Source organism: Rhipicephalus microplus, chromosome 2, assembly GCF_043290135.1.
Source record: "Rhipicephalus microplus isolate Deutch F79 chromosome 2, USDA_Rmic, whole genome shotgun sequence".
Taxonomy (NCBI): Eukaryota; Metazoa; Arthropoda; class Arachnida; order Ixodida; family Ixodidae; genus Rhipicephalus; species Rhipicephalus microplus.
Window position 1 is genome coordinate 28,644,560 of NC_134701.1, and position 17,790 is coordinate 28,662,349.

Consider the following 17,790-nt stretch of genomic DNA (forward strand, 5'->3'; position numbering starts at 1 on the left):
GGCATCAAAACTCTAGCTTTCAAGGATGATTTGGAGCAGTTCGGCGCAATTTTCATGATTTTTTTGCTTTTGCAGCAGCGTGGCCAAAAAAATGGAAATGTATCAAGAATGCGCAATATGCACAACTGTCTTGCTCCTGCTACCTATATATTGATTTTCTGCGGAGAGCCGAATTTCATTGCAGTTGTCCTTTAAGGAGCTGCGTGAGACTTGGTTGTTACACGAGACCTTGTTGTTTTCTTAAAACGAAGGAATAATCATAATTATTCCATCGAAGAAAAAGAAAAATTGCAAGGGCATTTGTAAAACACATCATAGACTTTTATTTTTACATGAACACTCTTCAAAACAACAACGTGAGGCTTCGTATGAACAAAAGACAAGAGTTACAAAGACTGACTTTGCTCTCATGAGAAATGTCTTGCTCGAATAATAAATAGGTATGCATAATTTTTCGTTTGGGCTCGCCACTGCGGGCCTTCCAAGTAAAGCGCTCGTGACAGCCACTCACACATAAGCGAATTTAAAACAACATTCGCCGACCCTTCTCACTCGCTATTCCGGCCACCTGGCATAGCTCTCCAAGGAAAGGTTTTTTCCCTGCAATAAAGTTCATTACACTGTGAACAAGCCTGGCTTTGGTCAATAACACCAAATGGTGGGGAATACTTTCTTCATTTTAAAGAACATAAAAATGTGATAACGAGTTTTACTGCTGAACAGATGGTATTTGTCCCACTCATGCGGTCTATTCTTTGTCACAGAAAGTTGTCTTCAAGCTTGCCAGGATTGAATCTTGGATTTTCTGCTCTGGCAAAAATGTTCTAGTGACACATCAAAATTGAAGGCATGATTTTCTTCACCAAAGGAAAAGTTATAGACACACTTAGTTGTTCGACCATGTTGTGAGCAAGGATTATGGCGCACCGTTTGGCCAGGTGGTGGGCATACCTGCCGATGTGCGGCCTAAGCATAGTGTCTAAGCGGCCGCAACCAGCTGTGATGGCATGGCCGGCGCCACAGTGTGTGGTGCCAACACCCTCTGCTGTGGTGCTAAAGCTTCAGGAGGGGCCTTGGGCTGCACCAGGTAAGAGGACGTTGATGTCACGGTAAGTGTGGTCACGTATGAACTGGAGCTGGTCACGGTTCGGTATCGCGTGCTGAATGCGTTGTAGATGAGTGTGTATATTTTGGAGCTGTAGCTGGTACCCGTCGTCACCGTTGTGTGCGTAGACGTCACGGTGGTGTAGCGCGGTGCCGGTGGCTGCGTCGGCACCACGCCCAGCTGCGTACCAATGAGTTGCTGCAGCTGTTGCTGCTGTAACTGCTGAAGCTGCAGCGCCTGCGTGTTTAGGTATGGTACCACACTGGTCACGTAGCTGGTGAGCGTGCGCTCCGTTGTTGATAGCGACTCAGACAAGGTGCGTGTTCGTGTCCGCCGACCATCGTAGAAACTGACCAGCTTGGTTTGGAACACTGTGTCTGTTGTGGTGTAGACGCTAGACTGTGTCACGGTTGAGTAGAGCGTGGCCTGTTGGTTGAGCTGCTGCAGGCCAAGGTAGACAGCTGCGAGTGGATTATTCGAAAATGCTGCGTTGAGCAATGGGTTGGCGAGCTGCACAGGCTGGTCGCCGTCTGACGGCAACGCTAAATACGAGGCCTCCTGCATCCGTGGCTGCTGCTGCTGCGCGGTCGGTGCAGGAGGAGTGGCAGCACCCTGCGGGCATCACATGAGACAAATGATTTCATGTTCATAATCACGTACATTGCTCATTGCTAGTAAAGCCAAACACTGCATGTGAAGGTTTCTCTCCTTCTGTTATATATATATATATATATATATATATATATATATATATATATATATATATATATATCAAGAAGTAGAGGACGGGCAATACAGACGCACGAAGCAAGTAATCCTAGCCGAGCTATTGTTTCCGCTATAGGCACCATCTCTTAACCAATGCCTATCTTCGTGAACAAAACCATTTCTTGCTCGAAATCATTGTTGACTTCGATGTGCCACCTGGTTCAAAGCTTGTGACACTAGACATAGCCTCACTCTATGAAACCAAATACAAAAACGTGCTTTTCTTAAGTAGGAATGGTATATAATGGGCCCCTGACACATGAACCATCACTATCATACACTATCTACTCCGATGTGGTGAGTAATCCACGGTGAGCAGTGAATGACAAAGCAATGTCAAAGTAAAATTATGACAATGCGTGGATGGTTTTTACATCAAGTATATCACATGAATAGCAATTTGAAAACTACGGTAGTACTGCAAACAAGAAATAAAGCTATGAAAACCATACAGCAAATCACACGCACGACACACAAAAAGTATAACAGAAAAGGTTTGAATGAAATAAGATGCATTGCTAAGAATTTCATGGGGCACAAACAGAATCGATAACACAAAGTCAAGAAATTCACTGCAACGAAAACGTGTAGTGAGAATCTGCGTGTGCAATGATTATGAACAGACTGTGAGGAAACTAGAACTTGTTTGTGCGCCGCAATAAACGTCAGTTTGCCTAGATTTTTATTTATATCGGATAAGAGCGTGTTGAACTTGTGTATCAGGAATTACTCGCGCAGTTCCCTACCATAGTGTGAAGGGAAACGTGATTACAGTTTAGTAGTGGTTAGTTCATTGAATGAGTGACCAGAAATGTCAACGTGCTTAGACAAAGGTATATTGGATAGGCTTGTGACATGTGACTCATGGGTAATCAGGCGCAGTCTAAAAGGTGTTTCAGTATGTCCGATGCATTGGAGTTTGCACACAGAGCATTTAGGCATGTACACAATGTTGCTTATGTCGCAGCCAAAATACCTTTTAATTTTTAGATGAAAGTTTGATGCTGTACTTTTAACCAATTTTGTCTTCATCATATGGTTGCAAACTTTGCAACGGTGTTTGTTGGCATAGATGACAACCAGAAATAAAAGGGGGGGGGGTAATCCTTGATGATGTTAGTATGTCGCGTAAGTTCTTCGATCTGCGACATATCACACGTGGGGGATCAGGAAAGATGTTTTTAAGGTCATCACTCTGTAGTAGTATGTTGTTATGCTTCTGAAGAATGCCGTTGATGTTTCGTGCTGATGCTGAGTGTGTTCTAACCAGTCTCGTGCTTGAGGATGCAGCGTTCTTCTTCAGAATAAAAAGTTCCTTACGGTCAATGTCTCCAGCCCGTTTAATAGCATTATTAATGATTTGTGGTCGATATTTTTGTTTCTGTAGGGTCCACCCAAGTTCGGTGCAGTTGTCTGTAAAATCTGAATTTTTTTCAACATATTTTCTTGAAACGCAGTGCTTGACCGTATGGGAATTCCATTTTGCAGTGCTTTAGATGTGAACATTTGGAATGTAGGTATGACTGCCTATTCCTGGGATTTGCTAATAAGTTTAGTGGTCACTTGATTAGCGCTTATAGTAACCGTGACGTCAAGATAATTTATTGTTCTTGCTGAGTGTGATTCTGAAAAAGAGATGATGGGATGAGCCTTGTTGAAGTCTGTAATGAACGACAGAAGTTCTGTCTCTTCGTGCAGCCAGATCAGAGAGACGTCGTCAATATAACACTTATAATAAAAGGATTTGATACTGCATGCGTCTAAGAATTTATCTTCGAGTTGGCACATAAAGCTATTTGCATAACTTGGTCCAATTTTTCTACACATAAAAGTGTCACTATCCTGTACATAGTGCGCACCATCAAATTCAATATTGTTCACTGTCAGAATTAGCCCTAGTAATCGCGCTAGTGGGCAGAGCAGCAGAATTAGTACGAAAACTGAGAGCCCTGACCATGCTGATGAACTTGCCACTGAAGCCTGCCTGCTTAAAAACTTTAAAGAGGTACTTATGACTGATAATATAAACGCCTTTGCTTGGTCGAAGGGACCAAGAATTCCACGCAGGTTGCATGAGTTCGACCATTTTATGCGATCGCTAATACCAAAACCATGAAGTGGCATGATATACCTTGGACAGAACACGCCTGGTATGGACCGAAAACAGTACCAAGTACTGGAATGAGTCGAAAGGACAGGCACTTAGCTATGAGCTTGTAGTCACATTTGAGAAGTGCGATGGGCCCCAAGGCTCTCAGGTCAGTGCGTCTTGCCTCATTCTTGCACATGGGAGTGATCCGCCCCTCCCTTTGCGTTGCTGACAGAGTCCCCTCATGGAGAAGCCTGTTTGCCAATGTGGTAAAAGGCCTTCCAAAACCTTCCAAAACTTGACATAAAACTCAACTGTCAAACCATCTGAACCTGGCTACGATTACGGTTCATGGATTTAGGAGCTGCGAACACTTCCTCTTCGACAAGAGGAGTGTCACAAATATCGAAATCCTCTAAGTCTTTGTGAAAGAAAACGAGTACGGAGTGGAAGGTGGTTCGGCGTAAAGGTTCTTGTAGAACTGCTTTGCCACCTCTAATACTCCGTCCTGTGTTCACACTAAACTGCCTCTGCTTGGATCGAAAAAAGAGGTTCTTGCTGAACTCTCCATAGCTAAATGTCTACGAAGAACATTTCTGCCACACCAAGCCTCCATTTCTCACTGCTGTGCGCGTGCTGTGGCTCGCAAATGGTCCCAGCGTCGCTGGAGGAGGACTCTATATTCCTTGTGCAGTGAAGTAAGAACAGCGCTTACTCCCGGACACAAGCTCAAACATTGGTGTTGCGGTCTCATAATGGCTTGCAGTAACCGAATATACGAGTGTAGGGTTTCCCATGAAGGTGACAGTCTCAAAGAGGAGCGCAAATGTTTCCGAAATTTCACGTCATCAAAACAACTTCAGACAAAAATGAATTCTGTCGAAACAACTCACGTATGTTTTCACCCGTGAACGGACGGGACGGCGCAGTTGGCTGCCGCGAAAGCGTGGGTCAAAACATTGGCTTTGCTTGCTGCTAGATTCTTAGGACAGGAATGTCAAAACGCTTCTAACCTTTTTTTTTACGTCTTTACCGCCTTTAATCGACCGCTGCGTCAGCCACGTGTCCTCTAAGCTCGTAGATCGCTATCGGATCGCCATGATGAATGTGGCAAATGGTAGTTTTCAATCCACGTGCCTTCAAAACTAACTCGTTTCATGCAATCTAGGATTCCACTGCTGCGGTTCAGTACAACAGAGTGCAGAAAGCAGCGTTGCTTGACTGGTCGAGGTTTAGCCACGCGCACACTTTCGGAGCTCTGTCAGTAACGGCGTCGCCATACATGATCATGTCGAACTACCGCAGTTTTGTCCACAGCAGTTGTGGCAGCGACAACCACACGCAAAATGCGTGCGCTGGTCGAAAGCGTACTTCCGAAGTTCGAGCACGCTGCTCTCGACCGGCCTTCGTTCAGCGGTTTCGGTACTATTGGCCCAAGGCTGGAGAATTTTCAAATTCGTAACTGCCGCGGTTTTGCATTACTGAGACTCTACTGTACGTTTAGATGAACGCCTCCCAAATTCGTTTATAACAAAATGCGGTGGGCTCTCAAAAAGTCTGCACTTCTGTCAAATCGCCCACATCTCGGACACAAATTTAGATTTCCGGGAAATTTTTATGGCAACCTTACAAACAGAAGAAACTGTCGAAATCAGAGAGTATTCTGGACAATGCGGGAGACTTGGCACATATTTGAACAACCACCAAAACATATTAATCTTTCCTGGTGGCAGAATGTACGACGAAGCCGTTTTTGTGGCCTCCGCGACAGCTACGGCAATGTGCCGAGGCCAACCGCGGAGGCCACCCTTTTTTACAAATTTTATTTTTATCGGAAATGAAATATTTTTGTAAAATTTCAGATAAGATTCGTTAAATTGAAAGAGCGGTCAAAATTCGTATGTTTTATAGGCAAATCGGAAGAATTGGCAGGTATAGGTTATATCCATGAGTAGAACTCTCGCGAAGTAATCACGTAAGGTGGCACGCTACTTTATTCATACGCTAGCTGATTCTTTCAGTGATATAGTTCTTATGTGAGATACGTCCACAAGGCGCACTTCCGAAATATGATTGGTGCGTCTAACGACTTCATGAAACATACACACTGTTCGAATTTATCAACTATAAATAATGTGCGCCCGCTGAAATACTAATTATGCCTTAGATGTCACACCAAGCGCTCAAATTATCTGTCAGCGACATCGCCATTTTATTTCGACTGCGTCGACGCGAGTTGTCGCTTCTACTGCATGACGCTCACAGTGAGTGCTCTTTGCATATATCATGCTCCCTACACTCTAAAAAAAGAGCGAGTAAAAAGCGTGTCTTTTTGTCCCACAACAATAATCGTCATCTATATTGCGTTACATCCTTGCGCTATCGCCCCGCACCCGGTACATTCTGGTCACGATCGACATGCCCATTATCAGGGTTACATTGCATTCTCGATAAGAAAGTGACCAGCGCCGAGTTTCCAAGAAAGGAAGCGCACGCAAGCCTTATGATAATTATTGTTGTGGGACAAAAAGACACCCTTTTTACTCGATATGTTTTTAGAGTGTATATACAGCGAAGCTTGCACCACCCATGAATGTCTCACGGCCCGTACTGGCGCTATCGCGCCAGGTAATGAAAACGTAAGCCATAGTGGCAACACATGATTATTTGAGTGATCTTATTTACAGTGTAAAACCTCTTCAGAGATGCGCTAAAATATTGGCAAAGAAAAAAATGGGGCTTCTCACAAACGCTCACGTTTAAGAACATACATACTAACGAGTGGTGCGCACAAAGTTAACACACGGTCACTGCAACGCCGAGTGACTCAATCGAGGCGTTATCACTCGTACGCGTTGTGCGTGGCACTAAACAGAGCTGTCGTGGGAATAATTTTAGGATGAGTTAGACGGCTGGCATAAATGCTTTCAGCGTCCTGCCAACCAAGCAAGCGCTCTCGTAGCGAAAGGACGTCTGCTACGCAGAAGCAAGGCGGGTGGCGCCCCGTCCAAAAAGACAGTGCGAAGGAAAGGAGAAGCGAGTGGGGAGGAGGAGAGTGTCGCTACTTTACGAAGTTTGAGGGGCTTTACCACGCGTACTTCGCCCAGCGGCGAGCAGAGGAGGGTGGACGCTCGCGCGTGTGCGCGCTTATCTCATGGAGGGAGAATCATACGTCTTCGACTTTTACCCAAACAATTCTGTTGTACGGGGAGGCGCTGCGGTAGCCAGTGGGAGCAAACGCATGTCACATCAGCTCCGACGATTTCTGAATGTTTCCGCAGGTTTTTCGAACTTTTGTTTTCGAACTGATGGGCCCTTAAAAGTGGCACATCATAGGACAGATCAAGTCATCGCGAACCCACGGATACCAGCTTTTTGGGTGAGCATGAGCTTTACGAGTTTTAAGGCTCCTAAACTGCAAGAAATATACGAGTGAGCGTCTAGGCCTAACGGTGGTTGGGCCTGGCACATACCGTGTCGAACTCGAAGACTGAAGGAACAGCCGAGATGGACGTACACGAGGCAGGGACAGGGGAAACCACAGACCACAGAACGGAACAAACAATAAGCGTTTCCACGAGTGAAGACTAAGACACTGACTGCGTTGCACATGGGTGGATTGAAGTTACAGAAAAAAAAGGACGCGCGAGCCAAAACAAGGCGTTGAGACAACAAGACGCTTGTTCACCAAGCCCGATGCGCCAAGATCACCGAAGCATCGTCAGCAAAGTTCTACGAGCAAGCAAGTTGCCCAGACTACCCAGGGACGATATCAAGGTTCGACCGAGTGTCACGGACTGCCATTTTTGCGACTCGGCGTCACGGCAATTGACTGGCGCCGTACTCCCTCGCTGACCGTGGGAACGGCGGGCGCGTGAAAGAGAGTCGGGAAGTGCAGAATGGGGTGTCTTCTTTGAACGTCGCCGCCGACGTTTGATCCTTTGTACCTACGGCGGCGTCTGCAGGGTCGTGGAAGGCCGCGATGTACCCCGAAAAAGCATTAGACTACGGGACGCACCGGCTGAGAGCCAAACAGTCTGACCGTTCCCTCGGGAAAACCATGGGAAAACCTCTGGTGGCCAAGCCGTATTACAGCACCCCAACAGGTTGTCACTCTCGCTAGTTGAGGGCCCTTTCCTAATTAAAAAGGGGTGGGGTCAATATAATTTTGGGGCGTTCCATCAAGAAAACGCGCATGATTGGACCCATGTAGAGGTCTCTTGTCCCCAAGGAAGAGAGCGAGGAGACACGAGGGAGATTTAGGCGCAGGATTTTGCCCTGCTGGGCAGTCTAGTCGCTGACCAACAAGGTTTAGAAACAGATCAACAAGTATCTCTTCTAGAAGTTTTTAGTGTGACTCTGTATCGGCTGGCCACCTAAACTTAGCCGTTCGTCTAGTTGTGACGCGATATTAACGTCTGCAACGTAGACATCGGGACTTCGCCTCGAGTTAGCTCAACCTGCCCGAGGTCACCTGGAAGCACTAGCCTCCCGGAGCCACCAGCGTTGCAACACCAACGACATCGCAGTCGTGCCAGAACTCTCTTCGACTTCTCGCATCCGATCGTCGGGGACGCAACGCTGCCGGTCATCACACGTATGCCTTCACCTGTTTATATCTTCGAACTTTCTCCTCCGTAGTTATATTGTTGTTAGTTTGTGTAGTTTGTAATAGTTTTCTCTCGTAAGCTAATTTATTGTTTTTTATATATGTATTTTTAGTTGTATCTAGTGTTGATGCATTTTGTTAGTTGTATTAAAGTGTTGTACTAGATCCCGTGTGCTGCAATATCAGTAGAGTGAAGTTTGTTTTGTTTTCTCACGTCTCTGATCTCTTCACTGTCTCTGCTTGCGTACGTAACGAACTAACCTGCTGTCATTCCCATCGCCGACTTCGCGTTGGCGACGCTATAGTGGCCGCTTGTAACACCTGGGGACGGGCTGAATAAAGGAGCACGTGCGGTGTGAGTCTTGATGAGGCAATACGCAACGGCGCAGGAGAGGGCAACGACGAGATGATCACAATCTGCCCTAAGCCCACGCAAAAAATTTTGGTGAGAAGCACACCGGAGGAAAGCACAGCGACGAAAATCGCTAAGATGAAGGTTTTGACTATCAACGGAAAGTTGATAGTCAAAAGACGAGCAGTCAAAAAACATAACTAGACGAGCTGTGCAGAGCACAGCTCGTCTATCTATCTATCTATCTATCTATCTATCTATCTATCTATCTATCTATCTATCTATCTATCTATCTATCTATCTATCTATCTATCTATCTATCTATCTATCTATCTATCTATCTATCTATCTATCTATCTATCTATCTATCTATCTATCTATCTATCTATCTATCTATCTATCTATCTATCTATCTATCTATCTATCTATCTATCTATCTATCTATCTATCTATCTATCTATCTATCTATCTATCTATCTTTCTATCTATCTATCTATCTATCTATCTATCTATCTATCTATCTATCTATCTATCTATCTATCTATCTATCTATCTATCTATCTATCTTGCCACCTACAATTTTTAGCTCTCCTGGTCGTTTAGATAATTGTATTAATACCAAACTTGCTATGGCATACCATGACTGTATGAAGAACATACTTTGGTCTAGTGGTTAAGGTACTCGGCTGCTGACCCGCAGGTCGCGGGTTCAAATCCCGGCTGCGGCGGCTGCATTTCGGATGGAGGCGGAAATGTCGAGGCCCGTGTGCTCAGATTTCGGTGCACGTTAAAGAACCCCAGGTGGTCAAAATTTCCGGAGCCCTCCACTACGGCGTCTCTCATAATCATATGGTGGTTTTGGGACGTTAAACCCCACAAATCAATCAATCAATGAAGAACATACTTAACTAGTCACAACGTTAAAATCATGACATGCATGTGTTTTATCCTGTATATAGTAGTTTCGGTTTCTGTGTTTGAGTTGGCAACACTGGGTCCTTGTGATTGTATATATTTGTGAAACGTCTAATAAAAGGCTTAGTATGCAACCGCTACCCGTGAGTGCGAGGCACGTCACTCGTTCACTACAATGGCGACGAGTGTTTGAACCCCGTCTGAGATAGTTCCCGGAGATAACTAGCCACGCCCCCCAGATGGCTTTCGCTGGCATCGCCCCACCGGATCCGTTCCTTCCGACACCGGGTCGTCCCGTGCAGCCATGGTTCCGATGGCGCGACATGTTCAAGGTCTATCTGCTGGCATCCGGTGCTTCAGAGTTCTCCCCAGAGCGACGCAAGGCTCTTCTACTACATTCCTTGTGACCGGAAGGTCAACGTATCTTCAATACTCTGTCTATTTCGCATGCGGCCGAAAAGACTGAGGAGGAAGGGATCGGAGCTACGCCCGACGTGTATGACTCCGCAGTAGCGGCACTGGCTAAGCACTTCGATGCCACCTGCAACCTGGTCGTCGAGCGCCACCGATTTCACAGTCAAATTCAGTTCCCAGGCGAGTCTATTCAAGAATACGTGACCGCGCTAACAGAGCTTGCCACGATGTGCTCATTTATGTCGCAAGAAGAAGATAAAAGTCAGCAAAAGTTTTGCTCGCTCTTCACAAATGAGCTGGGCCTTGCAAAAGGTTTTGTTCACAGGATTAAGACACGTGCGGGTGTTCAGCCAGTAGCATCAAAACTTCGACGGCTTCCTTTCATGTTACGACCACGCGTGTCTTCCGAACTGCAGCGCCTGGAAAGCTTGGACATCATTGAACGTATCGACGCGTCAGAATGGGTGTCCCCTATTGTAGTCATTCAGAAGAAAGATGGAAGTATTAGGCTTTGTGTAGATTTACGCGAACCTAACAAGGTCATCGTTCCGGGCAGCTTTCCGCTGCCTCACATGGATGAGTTGCTTCAAGCCCTGGTGGGTGCCACGCACTTTTCCAAACTCGACTTATCGTCTGCCTACCACCAAGTTCCGCTGGATCCTGAGAGCAGAGACTTGACAGCTTTTATAACACATAAAGGGCTGTACCGGTTCAAACGCGTTTGTTTTGGGCTAGCCTCAGCACCTGCTGCTTTTCAGAGTATGATGTCTCGAACCCTTTGCAATAGTGCGAGTGTCCTCTTTTACATCGACGATGTAATTATTTTTGGTAAATCAGCTGAGGAGCACCTCAAGAACTTGGAGGCAGTGTTGCAGCGTATCAAAGACGCAGGTCTGAAGATCAACAGCAAATGTGTGTTTGGAGTTCAGAAGCTCGAATTCTTGGGCCACAAGGTGACACCTTGCGGAATTTCGCCACTGTCAAAGAAAGTGGACGCAATTGTGCAAACCCCAGTTCCAAGAAATGCCGCTGAACTCCGCTCTTTTCTTGGGTTGGTGGAATACTACGCCAAGTTTACGCCACACTTGGCCGAGATGGTAGAACCAATGAGGGCTGTTCTTAGGAAAGGCGAAACCTTCACCTGGTCTGTTGAGGTGGATAACAGTTTCCGCGCGGTAAAGGAGGTATTATCGTCAGATCTTGTCTTGCACATGTTTGATCCTGCGCTTCCAATTACCATTTCCATTGATGCATCCGAATGGGGTCTTGGAGCAGTCCTTCAGCAGCAAGCCGATAACAAGCTTCGTAATGTTGCTTTTGCATCACGCACGCTATCTCCGGCTGAAAGAAAGTACGCAGTTGGCGAGAAGGAAGCACTTTCATGCATTTGGGCACGCGAGCATTGGCATGCATACCTGTGGGGACGGAGCTTCACTCTCCGAACAGACCACCAGGCCCTCGTTTCGCTTCTGTCTTCGCAGGGCTCAGGCCGACACCCACTTAGAATTGCACGTTGGTGCACAAGGCTACTACGTCACAATTTCACGGTGGAGTACCAGAAAGGCTCATCTAACAGAGTAGCCGATGCTCTTTCGCGGTTACCCGTTCATATAGTAGATGGAGAGCTGACATTTGAGGAGGAAATTGTTTCCATGGTTCAACCAAGTTGCCTGACCAAAGAGCAGTTTGAACAAGCGGTTCTTGCTTGCGCCACTCTTCAAAAGGTGTAGGAGTTTGTAAATGGTTCTTGGCCGTCACACAGAGACTTGCCGGAAGGTCTGGAACCTTATTTCAGAGTTCGAGATGAATTGTCAGTGGTGAGCGAATTGTTGTTGCGTGCAGAGAGGCTTGTAGTTCCATCATCTCTCGTGGCTCAACTTGTGGCAACAGCACATGAAACTCACCAGGGTATTGAACGCACCAAAGCCAGACTTAGGGAGGAATTTCGGTGGCCCCGCATGGACAGTCTCGTGGAAGAAGCAGTCCGCAATTGTAGCATCTGTCAAGCAGCAGATAAATCGGCAAAGACGTCGCCTGCCCCGCTGCAACCTGTCGAGCTACCAGAGAGACCATGGCAGAAACTTGCAATGGATATCGTTGGTGCCCTGGAGAGGGCGCCTCCAGATTGCAGATTTGTGCTGAAACTCGTAGATTACTTCTCAAAATGGCCAGAAGTACAGTTTTCAAGGGAAATTTCTACAAGAACCTCGACCGAGTTCCTGCTCAACGTTTTTGCACGGGAAGGCTATCCTGAAGCGATAGTCTGTGATAATGGGCCCCAATTCACTTCAAAGGAATTTGTCAACTTCCTACAAGAACGAGCGATCCGCCTGTCACACTCATCTGCTTATTACTCGCAGGCAAACGGACAGATCTAGCGGTTCAACCGCATGTTCAAGACTTACCTACAACTGGCTCGTCTAGAACAACGTCCGCTGCGAACTGCTGTACGGGATTACCTCGCCGCATACAGGTGTACACCACACGCCACAACAGGAGTAGCCCCTGCGGTACTTTTACATGGAAGGCTGCCAAGAACGAAGCTTGACATCTTCGGCTTATCGCCCGAGTCCTTTGCAAAGGCACCCTACCAGGAGCTGGCCAGGCTGCGGCAACGTGTATAGCGCAGGCAAGAGTACAGAAAAGCCTACACCGGCAGGAGGCTAGCGGCAAAACCGACAACAGTGGCAGTAGAAGACATGGTGCGGGTGAAGAAACCATCGGTTGCATTCAAAGGTGACATCTCTTTCTCGAAGCCAAGGAAAGTCATCGAGCAATGCGGCCCAGCATCCTTCATTCTCGACGACGGCAAAACATGGAACGCGGCAAAGCTGTGTAAGATGCCTGCTCGGCGCCCTGGCGACAATGGCCTTCAGCAACATTCTGCAGGGCGTGAATATTCGTTCCATCACGATCCCGGTGACGCGACGCTTCTCACTGCAACATGGCAGCCAGTGTCCGCCGAGGCAAGTGCTCCCGCAGCGAAACCTGTGCCTAGAGCAGATTACGATTCCCGCTCGCCAACGAGACCAGCCGCCGGACAGTTGCCTGCTGCAGAAACTGTTTCACGCCCGCCCCTGAATACTACAGAAGAACCTGTGGTGTCGTGCCCACCTGGTCGTAGCATTCAGCCGCACCGAGAGAGACAGCGACCCGACAGATATGCTTATAAAGTGTGAATGTGTAAATATTCCTTAGTTGGTGTACCTGTTACCTAATGTATTCAACATTTTTGGCATGTGTATAGATAAGTTTGTGTGTATATATTGATGTGCATTTCTTGTTGTGTATTTCTCGTTCCACATATAAACTGTGCGCGATTAACCTGTACTAACGTACTAACACCTTCCCAAAATAAAAAAATGAGGGAGGGAAAATGTTGTATCCTGTATATAGTAGTTTCGGTTTCTGTGTTTGAGTTGGCAACAGTGGGTTCTTGTGATTGTATATATTTGTGGAACGTCTAATAAAAGGCTGAGTATGTAACCGCTACCCGTGAGTGCGAGGCACGTCACTCGTTCACTACGGCGTGCCATGAATGTCGTGATTTACATTTCATGGTCCTGCAGCTCTTGCGGTGGTTTCGTTCACATGGCATGTCACAAAACTGGTAGGTATGAGATGATTGCATGGCGAACCCAAGCGACACACACTAACATAAACACTATAAAAAACATGACTACATGCCACGCTCATGATGCGCTGGCGGCTGTTTTGATAGCGTCACTTATACCGAATTTGGTATTGCGGTACGGTACGTGACGAAGGTATGTGACGGGTGCAAACATAATAATCATCACATGCGTATCATGTAACAACATAACTGCATGATACACTCATGATGCGCTCGCGGCCGTTTCGCGAGCTTCACATATGCCAAATCTGGTACTACGTGACGTCAATGGATGACGAAGGTATGTGACTGCTTGTAAACATGATAATCATGAAATGCGTGTCATGTGAGAACATGACTGCATCCCACAGTCAAGGAGCCAGTACAGTTCAACGTGACGCGGTGCGCGTGCTCTCCGTCGTCCATTTTCGTTGCGTCATGCCGGCGTTGCCACGCCAGGCACCGGTCCTGCCATATACACCTAGGCCCGCGCCGCACTGCGTTGCTTTGACGCATGCGCGTTTCAGTGCGTCTGGCGTCCCTCAATCCCAAAACGAGGGAAACGCAATGTTGTCTGGGTAAAGTGCGAGACAGACGTGCGATGCAGCGTGCGGTGTCACATGGTGCGGCGTGCCGCATGCGACGTTTCGGGACACACGAGGGCAAAGAAGCTATCAGCGGCAGGCTCCGCCCCGTGCAGCGCCTCGGCATGCAGGGTCGAACGACTTGGTATCCTCGTAATGAGGCTCAAAACAAACAACATTGCACAGCCACGCTTTGTTCCATAAAAGTAATAAATCGCATTCGTGGACGACAAGCACGTCGTAACCACGGCAACAGCTGATCATTCACGACTGCGACAGGTAGGCCTAGCATCGCGGGCGCCGGCAGTCGCCTACGCTGTTCACACGCGAGCTCGTCATCAAGCACTTGTCTTTGACAACACTATCAAGCACTGCGCTCCTATGTAATGCTTTAGCAAACATTATTACTTTATCGATGCCATCGATGTCAAGAGCAAAGGTGAAGCGAAGTGAGACAGCGCAGAGACGCCGGTGGCTATGTATCCTGCGAAATGACCTTGCATCGCTGCTCACGATCTCCGATCTCGCTAGCGGTTTCAAAACAGGCGCTTTCGTGCAAAAAAGGCACACTCCAAGCATCACTTTATTCAATCCGGAATAATATCACGTCACCAGGAAAATGTACTCGATGTTTGTCATACCGCCGCAGTTGGCGATGTCAGAAAATCCACGCTCGCACCGCTCCAGCGACTCGCCTGGAGCCTTGGACTACGGGTGATGGGAGCGGCGACAGGGAGATGGCGCCACAAGCATCGTGACGCCACTTGTAAGCTCGCGCTGCGATTGGCTGCTGCCATGCGATGGTGCAATGCTGCGACGAAAATATCTGGCCTGTTCGATGCTCGCCGCACCGGCTATGCGGCGGTGCGACGCGATGATACGTCACGAAACGCCACCACTCCGGCAGTCGCATCGTCGCACCGAATGCCGAATCGCAGAGAAAATCGCACGTCTGTCTCGCGCTTAATGCATGGGCACAAAATGCAGTATGTCGCATTTCACGCCGGTTTCCGTGGGGCCGCGCCGACGGATGCTGGTCGTGCATGTCGTCAGACTAAAGTGCTCGCGTTTTGCTAACGTAGCGTCGCTGTGCCCAACGCGCGCACGCGTCAACGCTACATTAAAGCATATTGGGCCTTTAATGATGCACTCACGGCCGTTTTGCTAGCTCCACATGTACTAAATTTGGTGTTACGTGACGTCAATTTATGACGAAATCTATGACTGGTGCAAACGTGACATTCCTGAAACGCGTGTCTTGTAAGAACATGGCTACATACCACGCTTATAGCTTGCTCGCGGGAGCTTCGATTGGTTGATTGATATGTGGGGTTTAACGTCCCAAAACCACCGTATGATTATGAGAGACGCCGAAGTGGAGGGCTCCGGAGATGTCGACGACTTGGGATTTTCGACGTGCACTCAACTCTGAGCGCACGGGCCTACAGCATTTCCGCATCCGTCGGAAATGCAGCCGCTGCAGCTGGGATTCGATCCCGAGATCTGCGGGTCAGCAGCCGAGTACCTTATCTACTAGACCACCACAGCGGTGCTCGCGGGCGTTTCGATAACTCCACATATACTAAATTTGGTATTACGGGACGTGAATAGATGACGAAGGTAAACGGCAAATTCAAACATGATAATGATCACTCGGAAGTCATGCATGTATACGGCATCATTTACCTGCACCGCGTAACGTTGTGCTGAGTTCAAAGTGACATATCAACCTCTCTCATTCGTGCTTCGCATATCATGGATTTGAACTGTACATGAGATCTGCCGCTTTTTAATACTTATAGGTTATCACCGTCTATGTAGATCTCCTGAAAATACATGAACTTGCGATTGCCGCCCGTGCCGCTCCGTGACTCGCGTAAGCGCTTGCACAATGCAGCTAACAAAATTCGTGTCCATGCAAGCGGATTGTCGAACGTGGAGAAACAGTTTGTATTGCAAAAAAAAAAAGAAAGAGAAATTCCACAGAACCCACGTACGCGGGAATCGACGTTATGCGAAGCATGCGCAGAGCAGGTGACCTAGTTTTAGTTTTTTTATTCTGCGACACGTCATCAATTGACGCTAAATATAAGTAGATCTGTTCCCGCACAGACACATTTTCAAGAGTTGCAGATGTTTATGTAATAAGTTTTTTGCACTAGCGCAACGATGTAAGCTGGGACATGTCTATTAGCAACACCAAAAACTGATATGAAGCGCTGATGCTCGCGAAGATGCTGGCCTTGGACTCTCCTACATAAAATAACTTCAAGGAATGGCACATAACAATTAGCATTAACCCGACGTGACGGCTGTATCAAAAGAGTGCATATGTAATTTTTATAAAGTTAGGTAGGCAGCACTGCAACCACCACTGACGTTTCACAAAGATTAACGTCTATTTGAAAAGTAGTCTCGAAGCCTGGCGTAAATGTGCGGTAGAATGCTTGACTACAACGCAGAGTGCTTGGGTTCGACTCCTGCTGGAACCCTAAAATTCATTATTTGCATTCATTGCGGGGTCAACCTTGCATATTTCCGGGTTTTCTTAACACTAACATTTATTCTATGTGACGACGCTGACAAAAAGCTCGAGCTAAGTGGGGACTTGACCGATGACGAAATGAATCGTCAAGTTGCGGAGGATTCCGACGACTGCGACACTGAGAACGAATAGCCATCTCCTACACAGACAACAAGCTCGGAGTTGACGCGAGCACTGATGACACTGTCATCGTTGTACAGAAGCAACATTACATTGTCTGAAAGTGAGGCAGACATGATCGTGGGCAAGCAGAATGCCGCGCAAAAGAAAATTGGCGACTTTCTTGTGCCCAAGTGCTAACCTATGAGGTAGTGCCGGAAACGTGGGATTTTTTTTATAAACGGCTCATTTCAGAGCCACCTAAACAATGCATTGGCTGGATTGCAGTGAGATTCTTGTACTTTGGCCGTTACCTTCTCCGACAGCAACAAATACCTACAAAAAAGTGCATTTTCACGTGAATTTGTTTTTCCGGACTGCCCGATTTTCCTGACGTGAAATGATATCAGTAAGTAAGTGAATCAGTAAGTAATATTTTCCAATCACAACGCATTCTCTCGGTTCCGAAGTTGCGTGACTACAAAATTGCCGTTTTAGTAAATAACATAATTAATAGAAATTCACCTTTGCCTGCTGATCTTTTTGCAATTCCTAAACGCAATACGCGACATGCTTCGAATGGTAATTTCAATCTGCCCAAATGTTTTAATGTTTACGGAGAAAGACTTATACAGTTTAATGGAACAAAAATATGGAACACGGTTCCCCTAGAGATTAAAACGGCACGTAATTTCAG

The 17,790-nt window shown here is 47.0% G+C and overlaps 1 protein-coding gene across 3 annotated transcripts in view; it reads right to left on the bottom strand.

Moving 5' to 3' along the window:
* Window positions 1–299: 299 nt before the first annotated feature.
* Window positions 300–17,790, bottom strand: part of LOC119169162 (uncharacterized) — a 472,562-nt gene continuing 455,071 nt past the window's right edge. For all 3 annotated transcript variants that reach the window (XM_037420264.2, XM_037420263.2, XM_037420262.2), the window contains exon 8: window positions 300–1,717. In XM_037420264.2, coding sequence (XP_037276161.2) covers window positions 980–1,717 — 738 coding nt within the window. In that variant the 3' untranslated portion in view covers window positions 300–979. The remainder of the gene's footprint in view (window positions 1,718–17,790) is intronic.